Source organism: Phialemonium atrogriseum (genome assembly GCF_030411735.1).
Source record: "Phialemonium atrogriseum strain 8032-3 unplaced genomic scaffold QBC33scaffold_16, whole genome shotgun sequence".
Taxonomy (NCBI): Eukaryota; Fungi; Ascomycota; class Sordariomycetes; order Cephalothecales; family Cephalothecaceae; genus Phialemonium; species Phialemonium atrogriseum.
The window spans coordinates 604,468-628,754 of record NW_026848153.1 but is presented as its reverse complement, the minus strand read 5'-3'; the positions used below and the strand labels follow the sequence as shown (position 1 = coordinate 628,754).

Genomic DNA, 24,287 nt, shown 5'->3' with positions numbered 1-24,287 from the left:
TTACAGGGGGATTTGCTCGCTAAAAACGGCGTACCGAATTAGCGGGTTCAGGACGTGACTTTTTCGTCATCCTCGCTCCAGCGCACCACAAGTCGCACCGTTGATGTCAATACTCGGATCTCATCCCCTCCCAATGTCGTACGCACATTCTACAAATATTCGCATAGCCAGAACTCGCATAGCCGGAGCTCGACCGACCCCCAAATGGCAACCCCCACCTTCGCAACCCCCCTCCCGCAGTCCCCCCGCTCCGAGATCCTCGAGTGGCGCTTCCCGCCACCGCACCACCGGCACGTGCTGACGGGCCGGTCGCGGGCGGCCTGGCACACCTCCTTCGTGGTGCCGCAGCTGAACCTGCTCCTGGACGCGGGCCTGTGCGTCAACCGCCTGCGGCCGAGGCACGTCTTCCTCACCCACGGCCACAACGACCACGTCCTCCTAGCCCCGGCCTTCGTCGTCGGCCGCGACCCCGACGACCCCCCGGACGTCTTCTGCCCCACCGAGATGGCCCCGGCCTTCGACGCCTTCGTCCGCGCAAACGCGCTGCTCAACCAAGGCGGATTGCTCGGGCCCGAGGATGCGGAGCTGAGTCGGCTCGACACGCACGTCACGCACGGCCTGCGGCCAGGCGACGAGGTGGCGCTCCGCCGAGCAAAGGACGTGGTGGCGCGGGCGTTTGCGTGCGACCACACGGTTCCCTGCCTGGGGTACGTGTTTGGGACGTCGACGCGGCGCCTGCGGGCCGAGTTCGCGGGGAGGCCGGGGGGCGAGCTGCGGGATCTGAGGCGCGCCGGGGTGGAGGTCACGGCGCCGCATTGGGAGCCGATGTTTGCGTTCCTCGGCGACACGACGGCGGCGACGCTGGCGGCGGGACCGGAGTGGTTGGTGGGGGGCATCCCTGTTGTTGTTACGGAGTGTAGTTTTTTGTATCAGGAGCATAGGGCTGTGGCGGAGAGGACGAAACATACACTCTGGTCGGACCTGGAGGTCGTGGTGAGGAGGTGGCCTGCTACGACGTTTGTGCTGATGCATTTTAGCCTGAGGTATAGTGAGGAAGAGATACGGAGGTTCTTCAAGGAGATGGTGGACCCGCCTGGGAATATTGTCGTTTGGGTGGATGGGGAAGATGAGGGGGGAACTGATTAGACCTTGTAATTGGATTTGTTATTTACGTTGCAATGAATCTACATTAGTAAACACTGAGAATCAATCATATTGTCTAGTACCACCAGCACTCAATTACACACGGATGAACAGCCGGCTCTGATCACATTCCTTGCCTTCGTTTTGTTGTTTTGTTCATACTAGGCGAAGTCCAGAACTTCGGCCCGTTTCAACGCGAGCCAGGACTGGAAAGTTGTCCTGCCTGTCTTTGCTGGGCATCCCAGGGCCGCTCCCTGCTTGGAATTGCGCAGTATTTCTGTCCAGCACAAGTTCCCGACAGCACCGGTGGCTTGCACAGCCCAAGGCTGCGACACATCGGGTCATCCATGATGTTGGCTGGGGCTACCCGACCATGTTCAGCGTCTCGAATTGCAAGATGTCGTCGACGGCGCCGCCAGCTCGCGCCCACTCGTGCCGCTGCTGCGATACGGGAACGCCAGGTAGTCCACGACGGCTCTGAACCTTGTAAAGCGGTAGACAATACCAGGAAGAGGCCAGATCCAGGTTTGAGCGTTTGCCAAGTTCCACAGTGGCTATGCGGAGTCAGGTAAAACACGCCCGAGGCCCGCCATATAATATTGTTATTGGAAAAGGAATAATAATATATAGGATCACCTCCTTGTCTTTATCCTCCTCATCGTCTTCGTCCTCATCCTCGCCCTCGTCCTCATCTCGCCCTCGTCCTCGCCATCCTTGTCCTTATAATCCTCCTAAGCCTGCCCAAGGCCACACGGGACTGCAGCCTGGTATTCCTCGTCGGGAGTTCGGAGAAGCCAAGTAGGCGGCTCTCCGCCGCCTCGTCCAAATCCCTCACCCGCCTCTGCAGGCTGTCTCAGCAACCGGCTGGTTGCCAAGCTCCCCAAGCTCTAGAACCACGGCCGGCCCAATGAGCGGTGGAGCCTTCACCACACCTATGCCCCGGTCCCCAGCCTAGGCTCGGCCCACACGAGGAACCCCCAGAGGAGGGAGGCGATGGCAATGACGATGACAATGGCTAGCCAGAAGGAGGCTTAGGATCCTGGACAATGTGGCGGAGGATTGGTCAGTGGCCAGGCTAGCGAGGGACTCGGTGAGGCCGGCGAGGGACTCGGTGAGGCCGGCGAGGGACTCGGTGAGGCCGGCGAGGGACTCGGCGACTGCGGCCGGCCGGCCCTCGACTGTAAGGGTCTCTGAGGCGGGAGTAGGCATCGCTGCTGTTGTTGTTATTGCTGCTTCTGCTGCTTCTGCTGCTTCTGCTGTTTCTGCTGGTGGTGCTTCTGCTGGTAGTGCTTCTGCTGCTTCTGCTGGTGGTGCTGGTGCGGGTGCTGGTGGGTGCTCCTGATGGTATTGCTTGCATCAGGGGCTGGAATTTGGTCTCGGCATTTATGGCATCGCCAGTTCCTTGACCCTACAAGAGTGATGATATCATGAACCCTGCTCAGGCAGGAGTGTCAAAATATGTTGGGGCTATTCGAGTTATTGAGTTGTAAATTGGAGAACCTGACGGCAATGGAAATGGGAACGGCCATCGTGACAGCAACGACAACGGCAACGGCAACAGCAACAGCAACAGCAACAGCAACGGCAACGGCAAGAGCGATAGACAGCCACGACAACAGAGACTGACTGTGACAGCAGCAGCGATTGACTGCGACAGCGACGGCAATAGCAATGACGACAGCAATGGTGATGGCGACAGCAATGGTGATGGCAGTGGCGAGAGGATACTTCTACCAGCTAGAATCACTTCCTTCCCAAGCACTTGTTGCCATGAGACGAAGTATTTAGTCCGTGAATACATAGGTACCTACCTACCTATTCTAGCTGGGCAATACAAGCACCACGTTCTACCAGAGTCGCCGCCGACAAGGTTCTTGGCGGGACGATCGATCTCACTTGACTGCTTACCCGCAGCACCCTGGCTACCCGGAATAGTATCCACTCAGGAACACTGACGTTGGGTCCGGCAGCATCACATGTGTCGGGTAACAAGTAGGCTCAATCCAGCGGGTGAAGTGCGTGCGCATGGGTAAATCGGTCACTTGTGGACGGCTCGGATAGTCAGGTAGGTATGCAAAATATAGAAACGTACAGGAAATTGGCGGGAAATATAAGCGCTTACTCCGACTACAAGAACAACATGTGTCGTCCCGGGCGCCTGAACACGATTCGGACCCCGGAGTTACATGTGATGGCATGCTATTGACGATCTCTTGTTGTCGTGTCCCTATTCCGGATAGTTTGCATGAAAGAAAATGCTTTTAATGCTCCGTTCCCCGGTGACTCGGATCAGGATAGATCTCTATAGTACCAACTACACAAACATAGGTACCAATGCTGTCGATCCAGGAGACATGCTGGGCTCGGTTAGAATGGCCCAGAGGCACTTTGATGTCCAAGTATTGGAGATATCACTTGAACAATGGCTCCAGATTGCCCTGCGTCAGAACGTTACCCTGTGTCGATATCGTCAACCCAAAGTATTCATTACAGATCTCTTGGCCTGTCTACAACATGCCATTTAGCCGTAGCTTAACAGCCGACGACGATCGCAATCGTCCTTTGCTGGACCAGAACTGGGCACTCAGGGAGAAGCTCCCCATTCGATGACATCAGAAATTATATTGTTTTGCAATGAAGATCCAATGGCAAGAACCGGGTTTCCCCCGTTCCCAAAGCGTTTGCTCAGCCGCCCTGTTCTATCCCTGGTGCGACCCTTCTCTTGAGAATCAAAACTCGATGGTAATGCACAGCCCAAAGTGGAATTGTCTCACCTTTAGGCGTGATCAGTCGTCATTGAGCCCCTCAATTTGCAGGCCCACCCTCCCTGTAAGAGCCGGCATCCTGGATACGTCTCCACCCCCCTTTCACCCCCTGGAGGCCGGGTATTTCCCTTTCGGGAAGTCGTGGAGCATCGGTCCCCTTTCTCCCAGGGCCCCTCAGGCACTCATAGTAGGTAAACTAACTACATTCCACAATGCGACTTTGACATCAGCCACCGGCAAAATTCAATATAGTCCGGCCCCCCATATTGCCGTAAACCCATCCGAGCCGCCCCTGAAATCTTCCAGAAGACGTGCCCTAGGGCCGCCGCGTCGTCACTGGCGCAGTGCCCAGACACAAGGAAAATGGACGCTGGCTACCAAAAAGCTTGTATGCTTGGGGAATCAGGACACAAATGGAACGCAAGAAAAATCACCACTTTTGGACATGTTCTCCACGGCTTATGGATGGAGAGGCTCTCTAGCGTGTGTTCCCTTGAAATGCGATTGGCCTTATGTCGTCCACGACGTACACCAGGTGCGACCCCCAAAGAATCCCCAGCTTAGGTATGTACTGTACCTAGGTAGTTACCTACCTAGGTACCTAATTGAGGTCAATATCGAGGATGGTGGCGCTGTGGGGTACCCCCCCCCCTTCGTCCCCCTATGCTGAGGAGTCCCCGCCGGGAGTAACCACGGGTTGCCGCTCGGCGGCAGTTCAGGATTGATTGACCTGGAAACCCTTCAAATTACTGGAAAAAAGGAGAATTAATCTATGAGTAGTCGTTGTGAGCCAGCCAAGGTAGCCAAGGAGTCCGTATAAAAGCCCAGGCGGTTCCCCGTAGTGGCCAAGCCAGGCCAAGCACGCAGCCAAGCTAGAAGCCAAGTAAAAGCAGCCAAATCAAGCTCACGATCAATCGTCTCGTCTATTCCACCATGGTGACCTTCACATCTCTCCTCGCCGGCGTCTCTGCCGTGGCTGGCGTCTCCGCCGTCGCGCTCCCGGACATCCCCAGCCTGCACGAGAAGCTGGTCGAGGGGCGGTCGACCGCGACCTCGCCCGGCACCGGCACTAACAACGGCTACTTCTACTCCTTCTGGACCGACGGGCAGGGCTCGGTCAATTACAACAACGGCGCGGGCGGCTCGTACGACGTGACCTGGAACAACGTAGGCAACTTCGTGGCCGGCAAGGGCTGGAACCCGGGGAGCCCCCACACCGTTGTGTACAACGGCACGTGGAACGGTGCCAACGTCAACAGCTACCTCTCGCTCTACGGCTGGACCAAGAACCCGCTCATCGAGTACTACATCGTCGAGTCGTTTGGCACGTACAACCCGTCCAGCGGCACGTCCAAGAAGGGCTCCGTGACCACCGACGACGGCACCTACGACATCTACCAGACCCAGCGCGTCAACCAGCCGTCCATCGAGGGCACCTCCACCTTCAACCAGTTCTGGTCTGTCCGCCAGCAGAAGCGCGTCGGCGGCACCATCAACATCCAGAACCACTTTGACGCGTGGGCCAAGGCCGGCATGAAGCTCGGCAGCCACGACTACCAAATCCTCGCCACGGAGGGTTACCAGAGCAGTGGCTCCGCCAAGATCACCGTCGGCGCGGCCTAGACCACTCGCTACCCGCTTCCAGCAGCATGCTGCCGGGGAACCATGCAGCTAGCATCAGCTTGGCAATGGCAATAGCAATGGCAAGGGGAAGGCAATGGCAAGGGCAAGGGGTGTGCGGCGAGTGACAGCCGGGCTGGCTGGGCACTTTCGGGGCAATCTCGAACTTCTTCATGCAAGATGAGCTTGATTTCTACGCTAGCCCCCACGAAGCACGGGGGTTGTAAATACGCATGTAGTGTACAGATTAGTACAGGTAGTCGCTACCAGCGACTTATCCAACAAGCAAGCATTCAAGCATTCCGTCACATTTCCGTGACCTGGAGTACCACCAAAACACTGGACATACATTTCAAGTTGATGTGGTCGGGAAACAACATGCCAGAAGTCATACAAGCTGCATGTCTATTACTATTGCTATTGCTATTGCTATTGCTGTCCATTGCTATCGCTATTGCTCTCCATTGCTATTGCTATTGCTGTCTATTGCTATTGCTGTTTCTATCTATCGCTCTTGCTGTCACTCCTATCACTCTTGCCGTTTCTTTCCATCACTCTTGCTATTACTGTCTATTTCTACTGCTATTTTTGTCCATTGCTATTGCCGTTTCAGTCCATCGCTATTGCCGTCGCTAAGAATAGCAATAGTAACAACGATGACAATAGTGACAGCGATGCAGCTGCTGCCAACTTAGGTACCAACTGCCCGCAGAGCAAATGGCGCATGCCCGCAGAGAAATTCCCTAAGCCCATAAGATAGGTATTCTAAGTGGTTCCCTAGCAGCTTGGTATGAACAAAATAAGAAGACAAACACAAGGAATGTGATCAGGGCCAGCTAATCAGCTGTCTGTAAAAGAGTGATCACGCTTGTACCATCTGCTCTCTGAGCATTTCTCTGGCCAACAGTGTCACAGAACATTTCATGTAACAAAACAAGCAACTAGGAATCTGGCATTCAATCCACAGCTTGAGTCATTGGGTCCAAGGTATTTTATCACACCTCCCGGACTGCAGGGTCCACGAAATCACCACTCTTGCAGGGCCACGAAACTGACGTGCCAGAAATGCCTAGAGCAAGTCTGATGCATTTCTTCTCTAGCAACCATCGTCAAACAACAAGAACAACAGAAAGAAAGGTGCTGTGGGCTAAAAATTATCTCTTATGTGCCTTCCATGCTTCGTAAAAAACTCAACAACTCTTCCAATCACAACACGCGCCACCCTGCTGTGTCACAGAACTTGAGATGGGAAGGCTCTCTGTCGCATTTTTTACTTTCTTTTTTTACTTCTTTACGGTTTTTTTTTTTTTTTTTTTTTTAGGGGGGGATATGGGGGGGGTTTCGGCCGACGAGTCAATCTTAGGTTCTTCTTGTGCACGCCCTCTTTCAGGATAGGTTATCACCACCCAGAACGGCCCGTCCTCGGCCGTGGCCGGGAAGATATACCCCCGGTGCGAAGCGACTAGAGAACCACACAATGGGCATCTCCCTGCCATGCTAACTGAGCATAAAGATTCACCAGGCCATTCTCGACCAGGCCTACGACGGGATAACCGTAGTCAGCGTGTAACAGCCCCCCCTCGACCATATTCCAGGGCGAGAAGCGCGACAAGCCCTTCAACTGGCAGCGCCCGATGGCGCGGGTCGACGAAAACATCAGCAACAACAACAACCTATACGTCCAGTGCTTCCCGGGGTACGACCACGTCGATCATCAACAAACTCCCTCGGCATCCGGCGCCGGCCGAGAGAGCCACCCCCGACCGCCACAGGGACGACCTGACAAACAGCTGCTGTTTGTTGACAGTTGGACGGAACAGAGCCGATGGTCGAAAATATTATTGAACCCGAGAAGAGGGGACGTCCCCGAGGTAACGCGCCCCGAAACCATGACGGCGCCCGCTACCCCCTATCCCCCCCATCCTCGGTCAAAGTTGGCAGTTCCTCGGCGAATGCAGTGAATGTGAGGTGGTGAGCAGGCACGGGGAGCCTGCCAGAGTAAATATAGGAGTGAGATCAGGCCGACTTAAGCTTGAGTTATGTGAAGCCTAACGCTGTCAAGCTTATTATTCATCTTACACTGCTGTGCCCCTTTCCCAAGATTGCAGTCCTGCCACTGATCCCATACAAAAAAAAGTTCCCTTTGAACAACCGCTAAAGACCCTCGATCCTTCTCTTCTGTATCGTTCTCCGAACCGCCTCACTTCCTTAGCCTATCTGTCTTCGGTTTGTGATGGCCCCTGCAACTGGTCCAACGCACCCGAAGTTACTGGAGCCAACTGCAGAGGATCAGGTTGAGTAGAAGCCTCAGTCGGAGCGGCGGGTTGCGATCGGCGAGGCTGCGATCGCCGGGGGTTCGATCGGCGAGGCTGTGATGGCCGGGGGTTCGATGGCCGGGGGTTCGATCGTCGGGGCTGTGATCTACGGGGCTGTGATCCACGGGGCTGTGAGCCACGGGCCTGCGATCCACGGGCCTGCGCTCGGCTGGGCTGCGATTGACTCGAGGATGCCGTGGTTTGATCACGACTGGAGGATGCCGCGGTAATATTGACATTGAGAAATGTCGCTGCGGTTGGAGGTTGACTGAAAGAGGAATTGAGAACTGGCATGCTTCCACTGTGACTGGACAACACTGAGTTGGCATTGAGGAAGGGGTAGGGATTGGGCGCGGGCATGTTTCCAGTGTGACTAGATTGATTAGAGAACACGGTAGTGCGATGGGGACCGTCCAAGGGGTTGTGGAGCGGCGGCATATAACGTGGTTCCACGGGGCCTCGAGGAAGAATGGGAGCAAGGGGCGGCCCACTCGTCGTATTCGCCGACGACGAAGCTTCAGAAGGCGGATCCATCGCCGAATATATTGGTCAAAAGTGCGTGCAAAAGCAGGTAAATGGGAGTATGTTGGTGTAAGAAGGGAAAATAAACACGCGTAGGGCAGGTAGGGCAGGTAGGATGCGTAGGATGCCAACCTAGGTAGGGCAGGTACGTAGGAGGATTAAAAGCAACAGCTTCCACGTGGTAGACTCGATAGATGTTCATTGACTCACGATACTAGACAACTTGGTAGAAGATACATTGCTTCGTCGAAAACATAAACATGCGTAAAAGGAGGTATCATCCAGCCGTGGTGAACCCAATCGCCCCCTGCCGCCGCCCAGCGAGCCGCGCCTTGAACTCCTCGGGCTCGACCTTCCCAACCATGTTCCCCTTCCCATCGCTTTGCTTCTCCAGCATCCTCATCGCATGCCCTGCCCTCGCATCACCGCGCGCCCTCGCCTCCACCCCGGCCGCAACCCGGTCCCGCACCCGCAGATCCGCCCACTCGTCGCGGAGCCGCAAGCCCCTGGCGCCGTGCTCCTCCGCGCCCAGCTCCCTCGTCAGCGCCACCTTGGCCGCATATCCGTGCTCCAGCCGCCTCACATCCACGCCGTTCATGGCCGCCGCATGGTCCGCCGCCAGCCTGTTCATCCGCGCCTCCATCCGCGCCTTGTCCTCGCCCTCCTCGGCATGGCGGCGCGCCCGCTGCTGACCCCGTGCCTCCTCGTGCACCAGCTCTTGCGCCACCGACACGTCCCGCACCTGCAGCGCCAGTGCCTCCAGCTCGCTCCGCTCCTCTATCAGCAGCCCGTGCAGGCGGCGGCGGTGCCCGACCTCGCCCTCACGCGTCTCGACTGTCATGCCCTCGCGGTCCCGGTGGTGGCTCCAGTTGATCCGCGACTGCGTCCCGGCCTCGCTGAGCAGCACGTGCGCGCGGTGGTGGTGCTTCTCCGCGTCCAGACGCACCTCCTGCGTGTGCTCCTGCCCGCGGTACCGAAGCGCCGTCGAGTGCTGCGCCTCGGCCAGCCGCGCCCGGTGGTCCGCCTGCTCGGCCTCGCGGCGGAGCGCCGCCTGATGCAGCTCCTCCTCGAGCTGTAGCTGGAGGTGTCGGGCCCGTCGCTCGCGCTCCATGTCCTGGATCTGCGGGGGGAGGCCGACCGCATCGGCGGGCTGGAATTGGTCGCCCGTCGTGTAATACTTATCTGCCGCTCCGTGGTTGCGAAGCAGCTCGAGGAGCGCCGTGGAGTCGGGGCCCTGGTCCATCTTCTTTGAGATGTACATGGTTGGCGAGTAGTGGTATGACGCTTCCTGGAAGACGTTCGCCTCGTCGTTGATGGTCTTCCAGAGTATCTTCTCGAGGAGCAGCGCGGTGATTGGCCTCGGGTCAGGATTCTCCAGTGCCAGGAAGATTATGGACTTGCCGTAGACTTGGCTGAGTGGGTCAGCCCCGGCATCCTTGAGGGCGTCCAACGCGTCTTCTGCCGTGGAAATGTCGCCGGGAAAGCGTCCTTTCAGCGCCATCTCGGCAAGGGCAGTACGACCCCCGTGCTTGGTCGACCTGTAGTTAGGTTCGTGACCAGCCTCGATCAGCGACTCCACCACCGCCACGTGGAATCCTCGAGAGGCCTCATGGAGGCTCCCGTCGTTCGCCTTGGGTTTGCTTCCCAGGAGAAGCCGTACAATCTCGATGTCTCCAGACCTGGACGCGTAGAACAGAGGAGATCTCCCGAGAACATCCTTCGCCGAAGGCTTTGCTCCAGAATTGAGCAACACTTCGACGACATCTGTTCGACCGTACTTGGCGGCAAGAGTGAGGGGCGTCACTCGTGTCTGAGGTGTCGCATACGTGATGTTTGCTGACAAAAATTAGCAGAGGACAAGAGGTTTCTCCGCGGGCAGGGGCAATTGGGTATTCGGGCAGGGGTATTCAGCTATTCGGGCAGGGGAATTCAACTGTTAGGGCAGGGCATTTTGCAAGCCGTCGCTATCATTATTGCTAAAGCACTCTTGCTGTCGCCGTCTCCGTTGCTGTTGCCACTGCCATTGCCGTCGCTGTCTTTTGTTGGCCCGGAACCCCTGCCTGAATAGCCAAATGCCCCTTGCCCGCAGAGACAAGCTCGAGAACAATAGCATAAATCGTAGCTGCACCCACCTCGGTTCGCAATTAATGCGGTCACAACATTGGAACTGATCTTGTCGTCCGGTTGAAGCAGTGCCCACATGAGCACCGAGACTGGCTCCTCCTTGAAGTCCGTCGCCGCCATCGACCCTGTATCGGTTTTGCCCTCGTCTGCGTAAACCCGGCGCGTAACAGTAGTCTCCAGATCACAGCCGATCGCCACAAGGCGCTCGACAAGATCCGTCGAGTCGTAGTAGCTGTTGAGGCAGAGAAAGACAGGGGCTGGCATTCCGGGAAGGGGAGTGTTGACGTCTGGAACGGTCGTGCCGTCTTCCATGAAGACGTCGATAAGCTCGAGGAGGCAGTGCTCCTTATGGTGCGCCAGAATGGCCGCCGAGAAGGCGAATGATGCCGTCTCCACCGTGGCTGCCTGTCCGAGCAAGCGTCGGAGCATTTGCGTATCGCCTCTGCCAGCAGCAAGTCCGGCCGATTTGCCATTTTCCGAGTTGACGTCTGCGCCAGCTGCAAGAAGAATGTCCAGGAACTGTCCGGAAAACTGGGCCTGCGGATTGTTTCCTGCAAGGTGGCTGACGACTTCGACCAATGCCCTGTCGACCACGTCGCCGGAAGCGCCGTGGCTGACGAGCAGGTGTATCAGGTCGAGGTGCTCGGCCGAGATCCACCCTGTCCCGTCGTTGAGGACATCGGCGAACGCGGCAGTGTAGATGCTTTCGTCAAAACCCGAAAAGTCGGAAAGGACCAAGATCGCGTCGATGTCGAGGTTGCGAGCGACGTGCCTTATGCAGATGCCCTCTTCAAAAGTGACATTCGCACCAGCATGTAGGAGAGACTTGACCAATTCCAGGTCCGGATGCGACTCCGTGCAAACTTCCTTGAATGCCCAGTTGAGATGGTCCATATCAAGGTATCGAAGCAGCGCAGCCACTACAGGCGGTCTGTCTGGCTTGGGAAGACGCAGTGCCTCGGCGACTGCTGTTCCGAGGGTCTTGTAGTTCGGATTTCGGGCGAGAAAGAGCTCCAAAGTCTTGAGGTCCTGGCTCCGTATCGCACATGCCAACGCTTCACCAGCATTGTAGTCGACTGATGCCCGACCGAGCAACAGCCCCACGAGATGGCCGTTCTTGGGACCCTCTCTCACCGCCTCGACTAGGCTCCGGTTGACAGCATCATCTGGGACCTTGTTGCGCAGGAGCATTTGCACAAAGGCCTGTTTCTCTTGCTGATCTTGCAGAGACATTGCCAGCGGTAGTGCCGCTCCAACCGAGTCCGGAGACGGGCTCTTGGAGATGATTTGCCAGGCCAGGTCCATGGACGATGCCCTCACCGCATGCTGTAGAGCTTCTCCGCGGCCGTAGTCGACGTCAGCCTTGCCTTCGTTGAGGAGTAGATTGAAGAGTTGCTTATCCACCTCTTGTGTCTGCTCAGTCGGGCGGTGCTGGTCTCGAGTGATCATCTGAACCGTAACAACGAACGCGCTTGCCACCGCGTCACCCTTTGCGCCGTTTGATATCAAGACCCTGACGGTTTCGTAGCGAGAGGTGCTCTCATCCAACTTCATTGCTTGCGTGACTGCCGCGGCCAGGCTTAACGGCGACGGGTTGAGCTTGACGAGCTTGTTGAGGACGTTGGTCTGCTTGGTTTTGATCGCCTCCAGTATCGCCAGGGTCTCGAACTCATGCGAAGGTTTTGAAAATTTGAGGATGGTGTCCAGAAGCTGCACCTGCCACCTCCTCACAACTTCTACCAATCCCTTGGTAAATAGCCGCGTGGTCTCCTGTCCCCGAGCACCAGCCGACAGGCACATCTCGATCATCTCTTTCCCCTCCTTTGTATCCTTCCCTCCCATCCCCATGTACGCCTTGCCAACAGCGGCATCCAGGGAGTGCGTCGATGCGGGGACGGGCCCGGAGATGAGCAGGGCCACAAAGTCGGGTCGAGGCGCCTCCACGGCCTTCAACAGGGCGATGGCGTGGTCGTGGTTGACGTCGGCGCCGCTATTCAGAAGCATTCTCATGGCGTCTAAAGATTGGTTCTTGACGGCGAGTCGCAGCCCGGAGGACCGGCAAGCCAGAGCAGGCTGCTTCGGCCCGGCAAGTAGGACTTCCATAAGATTCAGCTCGTTGCGGAAGACAAGGTTCTCGAAATCGTCGCCGAGTTCGGTCGGGTCTGCGCCACGCACCAGCAGAGCCCTCAAGACGGCCGGGTCGGCCTTGACTATGGCGTGGTGGAGCACCCCGTCCAGGTTGGCCTGGTCTGCATGCTTGGCAAGTGCTTGGACGACGTCCGCAGGACAGTGTATAACGGCTCGAAGGAGAAGGTCGTTCCGTTTGGGCTGTTGATCCTTTCGGCGGATGACCTTCCAGACGTTGGAGCTCTTCTGGCGGGAGAAGTTGACGTCGGGCCCAAAGCTGAGGAGGGCGCTCACCAAGCCGGCGGGCCCACCTCGGTCGACGACCTGGCTCAAACAATGGTTGACTTCCTTGTATGCAAACACTCCTTCGGTGGGCTTGCGAGAAAGGCGGGATGATGTCCTCTCTCCTGCCTGGGCGTCCCTGTGTTCCTGCAAGAGACGTATGGCTTGGTCTTTGTAGTAGTCCATTTCACCTGTTGGGATAAATAGCTATGGTACTGGACACCGGAAGGTTGACCAGCGCAAATGGCAGCAGCTGGCGCTCATGGGGTATTTGACAGCTCCTGGGGCTGCCAACAAAGCGCACCAGAGTCTACTCTTGCCATCATCCTCGGATATGCATCTGTGACACCCCAATGGGAGCACCGCCTGTCTTCCCAGCTGCAGGAAGCATCGATCGCTTCATCGGCGGCGGCATCGCAGGACTGGAAGTGGAAGCACAGCAGAGGTCAGGGGTTTGGCTGAGACGGCGAAATGATCCATTGTGCCAACCTGCTACCAACGTGCATTTCAGCAGGGCGAGTGGCTGACCAATGCTGGTCGCTGGCCCCGTGAGGAAACTCCTTCAGACCCGACAGTCTGGGCCGACAGAGCCAGATTCAGGGTGGGCGCTGTCTCAGTGTGGGGATAAACCCCGCCAAGGTGCTTGCTAGTCAAATCATTTGCCGCCGGGCTGAACAGAGAGGTAACATCTAAGCGCCGCCGCCAGAAAATATACCAGGGGTTTCCTTCCAGTAGTCTAATCCATACAACCCATGCCTTAGATCCCATTCTTCTCTGAACTTTGTTCCTGAGACATGGAGCCCTGCTGGGATTTCCTGATCTGCACACACGCTGGTCCCACCCTGGACTAACCGTGGCATGCTCACCTGCCATGATCTGTCAAGTGGAATTGCCAAAAAATAGATGGGTGTTCTTGGGATAAATACCTAAGAATCTAATGTATTACTTTTTGTGCAGGGGTACTGTGCTTCTGACAACACAGGTATCTCTGCCTGCCTCTGATCCACCAACCCCAAACCTCTCGCCAGTGTGAACCACTGGCAACATCGCAAAACCCGGCATCTTCTCACGCTCCAATTTTGAATCCAACGTCGAACTTGAACCACACCGTCTTCCAGTCGGCACCAAGGCCGCGTGCTTTTGGAAGAGTCTTGAAGGGGGACATCCCAGGATTAGTGTCAAGGCTTCGTTCCCTGATCCTTGGATTCCTTCTCTCCGGATACTCTCCAAACGGCATATCTGACAGTTGTCGTCAGGCCAATCTCCATTTTGGAGTCTTAGCTTGTGCTACGCAGGCCCCTCCCAGTAGCAAAAAGCGACGCCACGACGGCCACGACGGCCACGGCGGTCGACGCGGCGAACGAGTACCGTAGCCCGTCGAAGTACACGAGGCGGGCCTTGAGCTGGAGCTCGGGGTCTAGATCCTTGAGGGCGGAGACCGAGTGTCGGATCTCGTCGATCACCTAGCATGGTCAGATGCGGTCAGTTCGTTTCTCCTGTAGGCACACCCGGATAGAATGGCCAACCAACCAACCGCGTTACGAAAACAAAAGACGGCAAGAAAAGGGGCGTACTCTCCATTTATCAGGTATCTCACCCAGGGCGTCCGGAAGACGGACGCTCAATGTAGTCTGCACAATAGCCGAAGTGGCTGCAACCCCCCACACGGTTCCTAGAGATCTAATCAGATAGACGGTTGAGGCGCATACGGCGTGATCTTTACGGTAGAAACGAGTTAGTCACGGATTCACCAGTAGCCATTAAGTAAAGCCCCCTGAAGATAAAGTGAAACTGACCCGCATGCTCAAATGTAGCCAGAGAAGTGAACAGAATCCCTGGGTACACGATACCCTGTCCCAGGTTCGCGGGGAAGATGTAGACGAAGTACTTCCAATTGGAGTCGACGAAGCCCAACGAGGTGACGAGGAGATTCCCGACAACCATCAGGAGGGCCCCCGCGCGCACTAAGGGGATAAGTCTTCCCCAGCGGGACATCACGATGCCCGCCACCAGGCCTCCCAAGGGCGTGGCAAGAGACGGGATCGCGAGCCGTGCTCCGGCTTTCGTTGCCGAGTCCATCAGCACCACCTGGAAGAATAGCGGGAGGTTGAAAAGATACTGTGTGCAGCGCATATCAGCATGGTGCCTTGCTAAGAAAAAGAATGTGGCCACTGTCACGTCTCGGTTCGCTTCTTACCGCGTATGCCGATAATCCCACACACACATTGGCCATCTGGACCGAGATAGGCAGTCTCCCCCGCAGCATGCGCAGCGGAATGACGGGAATGGCCTTAGTCCTTGCCTCCACGCGCAGGAAGAGCGCCAGGAGCAGGACACTCCCGACCAGCGAACCGACGACCCAGGGACTACCCCACGGCAGCTCGTTGCCGCCAAGACTCAGCCCAACGAGCTGGATGGAGATGGCCACAACGAGAAGGAATGCGCCGGTGAAGTCGACCTTGGACCAGGCCGACTTGAGGTCGCGGCCAGACCCAGCGATGATGCCTTGGGGATCCTTGATCACGAGGGCCCCGGTGAGCAGCGCGAGGACGGAGATGGGGACCTGCAGGAGGAAGCACCACCGCCAGCCGATGGTGTCGGCGACGGAGCCCCCGAACGAGGCCCCGCAGATGGCGCCGAAGCCGAACATGCCGTTCTGCAGCGCCTGGTACATGCCGCGCTTGCGGAACGGGATCATGTCCGAGTTGACGACCGTGGCTTTGCAAAGCGGATACGAGTCAGCCTAAGACGGTGCAGGTTGGGGGGGCATAAATAACATACCCATGGTCATCAGTCCGCCCCCGCCAAAGCCGGTCAGGGCGCGCATGCAGTTCAGCAGGATGATATCCCTTGCGAGGGCGCAGCCCAGGCAGCCGAGCGCAAAGGTGATGGTCGATATAAAGAAGCAGACGCGCCTGCCGAAGATGTCGGAGACGCGGCCGTACAGCGGCTGGAAGGCGGTGCTGGTGACGAGGTACGACGTCGTCAGCCACGAGGCCGTGTTGGCAGCGTCGAACTCGGAGCTGATGACCGCATACGTCGCCGCCGTCACCGTCCCGTCGAACCCGTACAGGAAGACATTGGACATGATGGCCAGCTGGATCCAGATGAAGCCGCGGGGCGGCGTCCATGTCTCCTCGTCGGGAGCCCGCAGGAGGGGCTGGTCTTCCCTGGACTGCCCTTCGTCATGGCGGTCCCTTATATGCCCGTTCTGGATACTTGGAGGGCTCGTGCTACCTTCTACGTCGGTAGCCATCGGCGCTAGAGTCTCGAACCTCTCTGTTGGGTCGTTGCTGTGCCCTGCTGTACCTTGCTGTGACTCTTGCTTGGAACTTATCCTCGAGCAGTTGCAAAGTTGTGGCAGCAGACTCTCGATCCCCTCGCGTCTATTTGTCCAAATGAGTAATTCAGGTGTTGATTCGTGCTCCTTGCTCGTTGCTATCTTGAAAGGGTGGGTTTCAGTGAAGCTATTCATGCCGTGAAAATTCTGATCCACCTACCAAGCTAAAGTCCAACCCTAACCCCTGACACAAAATACCAACCAAGTTCGTCCACAACAATTCCACCAGCAGGATTCTGTATCACGCAAGCCTGGATCTCTGGAGATGATTGATCCGTTCTGACTCATTCGGCAACTAGGGCTTTAGCGTGGCCCTATCCGTGCCTATCGGAGCCAAGTCGGAGGCAGCGGTAACCCTTCTCCACCGCATCTCCCACCCCGAGACCCTTGGCAATGCATGATGACGAACGGGATCTCCAGCGGCATGGGGCCGGTCGCGGCCAATATTGTGCGGAGAGGGCGTTACGTGCTTTTGGATCGATATCACGAAGTTTCCATAGACTATAAATATCATTGCGCTTGGTGAAGCCTGGAACGACCCCCCTGAATTCCTTGTCACTCACATCAACGAGAAGCATTTCAAACGCACACAATTGGGTCAAACTCGGCAATACTAGGTGGAATCATTACAGAAAGGCCTCTCTTCAAGGGTGATTGCTTAACCAAAGGTGAATGTACCTATCGGAAAAAACGATGGGGAAGCTATTCTCTGACGCACCTAGCTCATTATTCCCGCCATGAAGGGTCTGATCTGGAAGATCATTGCGGCCTCCTCGCTACTCCATATCGGAGCTGCGGATTGGCAATTCAAGTCGCGGCCCGACCTCGCCCCGCCACGTCTCAACATTACCATTCCCGCCACCGGGGACGTGGAAAAGGGGTTTCTGTTCTTGGCCCCCTTTGCTGGACTGGTCGATACGCCGACCGAGCAGCACGGGCCCCGCCAGGCTGGTCCCTACATATTCAGGGACAACGGCGATCTCGTCTGGTCGGGATACGGCATCTACAGTATCTGGTCCACCAATTTCCAGGCCGGCCGCTGGAAGGGCAAGGATGTGCTCTTCAGTTTCGAGGGCGACCATAATCCCGGCTATGGCCACGGCCATGGGCACATCACCTTCATGGACCAGCATTACGAGACGATTCGCGAGCTCCGGGCTGGCAACCACAAGTTGGTGGACAAGCACGAGTTCCACATTGTCAATGAGGAGACCGGCTTGATCCAGATTTATCAGCCCGTCCCGCGCAATCTGACTGCCTGGGGGGCAAGCGAAGAACAGCAGTGGATCGTCAATGCTATTATTCAAGGTGGGAGACTGATCTGTTTCGACGGTTAGCCACTCTTCTCGCTGACAGGGATTTTTGACAGAGCTCGACATTGAAACCGGTAAGGTGCTTTTCGAATGGGCCAGTCTTGATCATGTCGATCCTGATGGTAAGTTGGGCACCTCTACCCTCCCCCAAACGGACTGAGGAGTCTGACATCCCCCAGAATCCGTCCTCCCCATCAACCCTGGCCAGGCCGGGTCCGGGTACAACAGCTCCGACGCGTGGGACTACTTCCACATCAACAGCGTCGACAAGGACGGTGAGGGCAACTACCTGATCTCGGCGCGGGACGCCTGCGCGGTGCACAAGATCAACGGCACCGACGGCAGCATCATCTGGCGGCTGAACGGCAAGCGGAGCGACTTCCAGCTGGGCGACGGCGCCGCCTTCTGCTTCCAGCACCACGCCCGCTGGTTGCCGCACGCCGAGGGTCCCGACGTCGAGCTGATCAGTCTGTACGACAACTCGGCCCACGGCACCGAGCATGGTGGCGGCCACGAGGTGCACACCGCCCCCGCCAGCAGCGGCAAGGTGCTGCGCCTCAACGCGACCGCTGGCACCGCCGAGCTGGTGCAGGCCTACCGCCCGCCCGACGGTCTTCTGTCCAAGAGCCAGGGATCCACGCAGGTCCTTCCCGGCGGCAACGTCGTCGTCGGCTGGGGTTCTGAGGGCGCCGTCACCGAGTTCGCGCCGGACGGCACGGCCATCTTTCACGCCTACATGGACTCGGGCGCCCTCGGCGTCGGCGTGCAGAACTACCGTGCCTTCAAGTACAACTGGACGGGGCTGCCGAACGAGGACCCCGCCATCGTAGCGCTCGCCGGCGAAGAGGGTACGACTGTCTACGTCAGCTGGAACGGCGACACCGAGACCACGGCGTGGAGGTTCTACCGCGTCGTCGACGGGTTCGGCTCGCGGGAGTTCCTGGGCGAGGTGGAGCGCGTCAGCTTCGAGACGTCGCTCTTCGTCGCCGGGAAGTCAGTCGCAAAGGTATCTGCGGACGCCGTTGACGGCCGCGGCAGGACTCTCCGTACCACTGCGTCTGTCGAGGTTGAGCCAGAGGTGCTACCTGCACGGAAGGGTAAATCCGGGGGTGGCCAGTTCGAGTACGGGAATGCCGAGAAAGTCCTCGAAAAGCCCGCCAGCCGCTGGGAGGAATACGGTATCTTCAAGCTCATGCGTGTTCCCCCGCAGGACCTTTGAAGGCACAGTTCAGCACCGGACGACTCCACCACGGAGGGCATTGATGCGAGAAAGGTTGAAGTATTCGAAAATTTGGGTTGGGAGCTGCCGTTGCATCCCCGTCCACTCGTTTATCTGTCGCTTCTTCCCCTCCCCGTTTGGGTTCCCTTCCAATTCATGTCAGCCTCATCTACCAGTCATTACCTACATATAAAAAAAAAAGTAAAGAGCCAAAAGGAGAGAAGTCAAAGTTAGGTAGCTACATAGCTAGGGTTATATTCTCATCCAGAGCTCAAATTTGGCCAGTGTTAGTTAGCACTCTAAATAGTTCAATCAAGAATCGAGGCAAATCCATGGTATCACGGATTAGTCACCATCCAACCCATGTCCAGCGCACGGTCCATGCTCCTCACTCCCAGCCTGCCTGCCACTCCCAAGGCCAATCTTTCCCCACTCACCGATAAGATAAAAAAATTTGAGGGACCACCACTTTCTCATTGCTCGCAGTTCTCCCAAGATCAATCCTGCCCGCGATTTGGTAACAGCCGCAGCAATGGATTCCAGCCTCAGCAAAAAGCGTAAGCTCAAGGACGTCGACGTCGGCGACGCCACGGCACCGGTCGTATCCAAGAAACCCAAAGACGACGAAACCCAACCGCTTTCCGACGATGACGGTGAAGGCGACTCGGACCTTGAAACCGGCAATGTTGCAGCCCAGGATGCCCCCATCCTGCCTCCCGCGGCCGAGTCGCAAGCGTTTGAACATCTCAATCTCTCGGAGAAGACCATGAAGGCAATCAAGGACATGGAGTTTACGCAGATGACGGAGATCCAACGCAGGGTTCGTCTAGATGACTCCAAGGCAGACCTGACTGTGAGGCCACTGCTAACTCCCGACATCACAGGCCATACCGCCACTTCTGGCGGGGAAGGATGTGCTGGGCAAAGCAAAGACAGGCTCGGGGAAAACATTAGCATTTCTTATTCCGGGTACGTACAAACGACTCCTTGTTGGAGACCAGCGAGGGCCAAGGCTTGCGACCCGTCGACTCTAGTTCCCTTCATACTGCTCATTGCAAGCGTTGGCTGACTTGCCGGATTCAATAGCAATCGAGACGCTCAGCTCGTTGCGCTTCAAGCCCAGGAATGGCACTGGAGTCATTGTCGTCTGCCCAACCCGTGAGCTGGCCCTCCAGCTTTTCAGCGTGGCTCGCGACTTGATGAAGTACCATTCGCAAACAAGCGGTATCGTGATGGGTGGGGCGAACAGGAGGGCCGAGGTGGAAAAGTTGACCAAGGGCGTCAATTTGTTGGTCGCGACACCCGGCAGGCTACTCGATCATCTGCAGAATACCCCCCAGTTTGTCTTCAAGAACCTCAGATCCTTGATCATCGATGAGGCGGATCGGATATTGGAGATTGGTTTCGAGGACGAAATAAGGCAGATTGTCAAGGTTCTTCCGACGGAAAGGCAGACGATGCTTTTCTCTGCGACACAGACGACGAAGGTCGAAGATCTCGCAAGGATCTCCTTGCAACCAAACCCTCTCTTCATAGCCGTCGACGATACGGCGCAGTACAGCACGGTGGAGGGGCTCGAGCAAGGATACGTCATCTGCGAAGCAGACAAGCGGTTCCTCCTGCTCTTCTCCTTCCTGAAGAAGATGCGGCAAAAGAAAAAGGTCATTGTCTTCTTCAGCAGCTGCAACTCGGTCAAGTACTACGCCGAGCTGCTCAACTACATCGATCTCCAGGTCCTGGATCTTCACGGCAAGCAGAAGCAACAGAAGAGAACAAACACCTTCTTCGAGTTCTGCAATGCTGAAAAGGGCACTTTGATCTGCACTGATGTTGCCGCCCGTGGCCTAGATGTAAGTCACCCAGACGACTGTCAGCTGGCTGGTTGCCTTGTACTGACCAGCCTCGATTCAGATCCCAACTGTTGATTTCATCGTGCAATTTGATCCCCCCGATGACCCTCGTGACTACCTCCACCGTGTCGGTCGGACAGCAAGGGGTAGCAATGGCAAAGGTCGGAGTTTGATGTTCCTTCAGGTATGTGATTCTCGGTTACAGTCCGTGTCGTGGGACGACCCCTAGAGATCTCGAGAGAGATGCTAACGTTGGAATTCAACAGCCCAGTGAAGTTGGCTTCCTCGGCCATCTCAAATCTGCCCGCGTACCCATCGTCGAGTACGACTTCCCCTCGAACAAGGTCATGAACGTACAGTCTCAGCTTGAGAAGCTCATCAAGAGCAATTACTACCTCGCACAAAGCGCCAAGGATGCGTACAGATCGTATCTCCATGCGTACGCCAGCCACAGCCTGCGATCCGTCTTCGACGTGCACAAGCTCGACCTGGCCAAGGTCGCAAAGAGCTTCGGCTTCACCACGCCGCCGCGCGTCGACATCACCCTGGCTGCCGGGCTGAGCCGGGACAAGGTCCAGGGCAGGCGACCATACGGAAGCCAGAACCCCAATAGGGGCGGGAAGCGAGGGAAATTCTAGATGCTTTCTTTGGTTGGCGGCGTGTGGATCAAGGGGAAAATTGCGGCTAGCTTCACGAATTATGCGAGACAAGCTGCCGGAACTGTTGACGCCGTTTGATGGCAACGAGTCCAATCGCTGGACTTCCCCTCTTGTTCCCTCTGGGTCTCATTTAACTTTGTCCCTTATTATACCGGGCTGTTTACTCTGAAGATCATGGTCCACGCCCTGTTTGTCGTATTGAATCGTTCACTGCTGTCTTCAAATCCACACTCGGAGATTCGGGATCTGGCTTACAACTATTATTGCTCGGAATTCACATGGCATTTCAAATATTTGGTCTGACGCAAAGGTAAATTCTATTCGGGAGTCTTGATCAGATTTGCTGTGTAGATGGTGAATTTTACCTACCGCCGGCTTCCAAGGCGGCACTTCTTGTCTCAGTCTCACTCACTCTCACTCTCACCCCCTTTCACACTGATACAGACCTCTCCATTCTGTGCACAGTTATTCAGTCCGGGCTATGCAATCAAAGTTCAGCAGGCCTGCCTTAGAGAGTGAGCATCATCAGATGGACCAGAATCATAGTTACGACAACGATCCCGGCCGCCCGGTGGCGACCGGCAAGCGAGAACCCTTCAGGCCAGTGATTGCCGGGCACGAACGTGTCGGAGCCCGAACCGCCCCCGCTGCTCTCGGAGGGGTCTGACCCGGGGCTGAGGGAGCCCCCTACACTTGCAGAGCTCCCGGGGCCGGCGGAGAAGGTGTCACCAGATGAGCTTCCGGGCGAGTCGGCCGTGGTGCCGGAGCTGCCGGAGCTTCCAGAGCTGGTGGTCTCGCATGAGCCAATCGCAGGCACTGCACCAGGGTCGTTCACGTCGACGTCAGGACCAGGATTGGGGTACAGCAAGTTAGCGGACTGCGGCGTCTGGCAGCCGTTCCCGATGTTGACCTCGAAGATGCCCGGGCGGCTCCCGAAGGGTACCCCGCCGGTGGGGACGGCGCCGGAGCCGCGGGCCAGCTTGACGACGGCGCAGTTCATGTACATCTCCCTGTTGCCGACCTTGTTCTGCCACGTCCAGGCGAACAGGGCCGAGTCGGAGGGGGGCGCGTCGGCGGGGACGCGGAAGGAGAAGCTGGACTCGGAGCCCGACGGACAACCGCCGATGTAGCTGTGCATCACGGTGAAGGTCTTGCCGTTGTCGTGGGAGAGGGACGCCTGGCAGGAGCCGCCGTTGTGCGGGGCCCCGCCCGTGATGGTCATGTTGTAAGTCTCTCCGGCTATCCAAGAGGCTACGGGGGTGGCCTTGGACGTCCTCAGGAGATCCAAACTTCCATGGCAGGGGAAGTCGGAACCGGAGCTTGAGAGTGGATTCGTCAGGGAGTAGTCGACGTCATCCCCCGAGTAAGGGTTGCTCTTATAACGGAGAGCTGGTGGGTAGGACATCTGCATGTGTCCGGAGGAATTGGCGATGATGAGAAACAGGACGAGATTCTGGAGGGATAGCATGATGGATGAGATGGCTACACCTTAGTTAGGGTGTTGAGGTTATGAAGACATGAGAAACTCTATTCCACAGAGGCAAGGACGGTAGGTATTTATGCGTTTCCTATAGACCCTTTCCCCAAACCCAATCAGTTCACAATAGCATTGCCTCTGAACAAGATGGAGATCCAGCTTGAAGCATTTTGTATAAACTGGTTGAGCTGAGATATAATCAGTTGTTGTCGCCCGAGAACAAAGCATAAATGCACACAAAGGATGATACATCCGTTTCTATCAAATTGAACCACTACATTGTCTTCCCTATAAGCTTGAACAATATCACTGTTATAGCAACAAAGCAGAGTGGCAGCAATGCTTCTGCCGCCAGGAACAGTCTCGAATCCAGGGGCATCGCCAAGTAGTCTCACCTCTGGAGTTGCGCAATAGTCAAATTGAGTTGCTCCTGCCAATCAACTTGAGTAAGAGCAAGGGCAATACTCAACAAACCAGAATCCTTCTCCTCACTTGTAGAACATTCTCTCACGTACAACTCTCAGGTCTAACGAGACCAGTCTCCAATTCTCGAACTTGCGAGAGATGTTATTGACGGCTTGCAAAAAAAGGAAGCAGCCCCTTTATATTACGATTGTCTCCTTAATCATGCGGTGCTTTATTGGCCTCATTTCCATGTTAGTGGTTGGACATGTCGGTATTTTAAGCTTTGGGCCCCTGCTACTTTATGTGCTATTAAGTCTAAACGAGACCAACGACTTTCCGTATGAAGTTGAAGCATCAATTTGTTTGCATACGAATCACACTGATTTCCAGTTTTTTTCTAGGGTTAGCTTAGCTGACTCTCTTTTAAGTTCCCCCCCCTTATTCTTAGTATTGAAGAGGAGGAGAGTTCAATTTGGTATCAGATGTTTACCATATATTTAGCAAAATAGAATCCTCACAACTCTCCTCTTACTTCAGTCACTTTCATCTCCCAAAAGAATTTGAAAAGAGAAGGTGAGAAGAGGGATACCTTATATGATAAAGAAAATAATTTGTTCAGTTCTCAATTCAGTGGGCGACATCAAATTCATAGGACAAACCAAGATCAACACAGCACAGACCATCTGTTCGCCAAGGATGAAGATTTGTGCCACACCCGTGGCCCACTTCGCTTTCTTCAAGCATGTGACAAAGCATGTGACAAAAGAAAATCATTTGGACCAACCAAACGTAACAAAGCACATAATTACCACCCAGAGACAAATATTTAACGCCACATTTTGCTGCGCCACACTTCTCCTCCACGCAACACGTGACAAACACGGGACCAAACGCACTGCTCTCCCCCGGCACGTGACCTCCAAAGAACCAGACGCACGGACCATCCCCCCCTTTGCTTTGTTGCAGCCATGGATAACCCATCTCAATATGTCCCACAAGGACGGCATACTGATCTTCTGCCCTTCATTGCTCCAGAGGAACGTGCCCAAACTGAGGCCCGTCAGCTAGAGGAGAAAGGATCCTCCTCCAGTGGCGATTACGATTGGCAGGTCATATGCGATACTAA

The 24,287-nt window shown here is 56.2% G+C and overlaps 7 protein-coding genes across 7 annotated transcripts; 4 read left to right on the top strand and 3 right to left on the bottom strand.

The window, feature by feature from the left end:
- Positions 1 to 79: 79 nt before the first annotated feature.
- QBC33DRAFT_494163 (beta-lactamase-like protein) lies at positions 80 to 1,201 on the top strand. Its single transcript, XM_060425518.1, has one exon. The coding sequence runs from the start codon at positions 205 to 207 to the stop codon at positions 1,144 to 1,146; it is 942 nt and encodes a 313-aa protein (XP_060282494.1). The 5' UTR covers positions 80 to 204; the 3' UTR covers positions 1,147 to 1,201.
- A 3,640-nt stretch (positions 1,202 to 4,841) lies between these two features.
- QBC33DRAFT_589359 (xylanase) lies at positions 4,842 to 5,604 on the top strand (the record flags this gene model as incomplete). The annotated part of the gene is made up of 1 exon (XM_060431579.1): positions 4,842 to 5,604. One exon carries the CDS (start codon positions 4,842 to 4,844, stop codon positions 5,529 to 5,531), a length of 690 nt encoding a protein of 229 aa, XP_060282493.1. The 3' UTR covers positions 5,532 to 5,604.
- Positions 5,605 to 8,547: 2,943 nt separating this feature from the next.
- Positions 8,548 to 13,244, bottom strand: QBC33DRAFT_115541 (ankyrin repeat-containing domain protein). The gene is made up of 2 exons (XM_060421938.1): positions 10,498 to 13,244; positions 8,548 to 10,201 (listed from the first exon to the last, which is right to left on the bottom strand). Exons 1-2 carry the CDS (start codon positions 13,082 to 13,084, stop codon positions 8,643 to 8,645), a joined length of 4,146 nt encoding a protein of 1,381 aa, XP_060282492.1. The 5' UTR covers positions 13,085 to 13,244; the 3' UTR covers positions 8,548 to 8,642.
- Positions 13,245 to 13,950: 706 nt separating this feature from the next.
- Positions 13,951 to 16,312, bottom strand: QBC33DRAFT_115539 (MFS general substrate transporter). The gene is made up of 5 exons (XM_060421937.1): positions 15,680 to 16,312; positions 15,096 to 15,616; positions 14,695 to 15,016; positions 14,473 to 14,615; positions 13,951 to 14,361 (listed from the first exon to the last, which is right to left on the bottom strand). Exons 1-5 carry the CDS (start codon positions 16,152 to 16,154, stop codon positions 14,176 to 14,178), a joined length of 1,647 nt encoding a protein of 548 aa, XP_060282491.1. The 5' UTR covers positions 16,155 to 16,312; the 3' UTR covers positions 13,951 to 14,175.
- Positions 16,313 to 16,624: 312 nt separating this feature from the next.
- On the top strand, positions 16,625 to 19,095 carry QBC33DRAFT_542392 (ASST-domain-containing protein). Its single transcript, XM_060428267.1, has 3 exons — positions 16,625 to 17,546; positions 17,608 to 17,673; positions 17,731 to 19,095. The coding sequence occupies exons 1-3, from the start codon at positions 16,976 to 16,978 to the stop codon at positions 18,768 to 18,770; spliced, it is 1,677 nt and encodes a 558-aa protein (XP_060282490.1). The 5' UTR covers positions 16,625 to 16,975; the 3' UTR covers positions 18,771 to 19,095.
- A 207-nt stretch (positions 19,096 to 19,302) lies between these two features.
- On the top strand, positions 19,303 to 21,258 carry QBC33DRAFT_516176 (P-loop containing nucleoside triphosphate hydrolase protein; the record flags this gene model as incomplete). Its single annotated transcript, XM_060426132.1, has 5 exons — positions 19,303 to 19,623; positions 19,655 to 19,739; positions 19,857 to 20,620; positions 20,682 to 20,804; positions 20,887 to 21,258. The coding sequence occupies 5 exons, from the start codon at positions 19,303 to 19,305 to the stop codon at positions 21,256 to 21,258; spliced, it is 1,665 nt and encodes a 554-aa protein (XP_060282489.1).
- Positions 21,259 to 21,523: 265 nt separating this feature from the next.
- Positions 21,524 to 23,028, bottom strand: QBC33DRAFT_115519 (uncharacterized protein). Its single transcript, XM_060421936.1, has one exon. The coding sequence runs from the start codon at positions 22,745 to 22,747 to the stop codon at positions 21,788 to 21,790; it is 960 nt and encodes a 319-aa protein (XP_060282488.1). The 5' UTR covers positions 22,748 to 23,028; the 3' UTR covers positions 21,524 to 21,787.
- Positions 23,029 to 24,287: the final 1,259 nt, after the last annotated feature.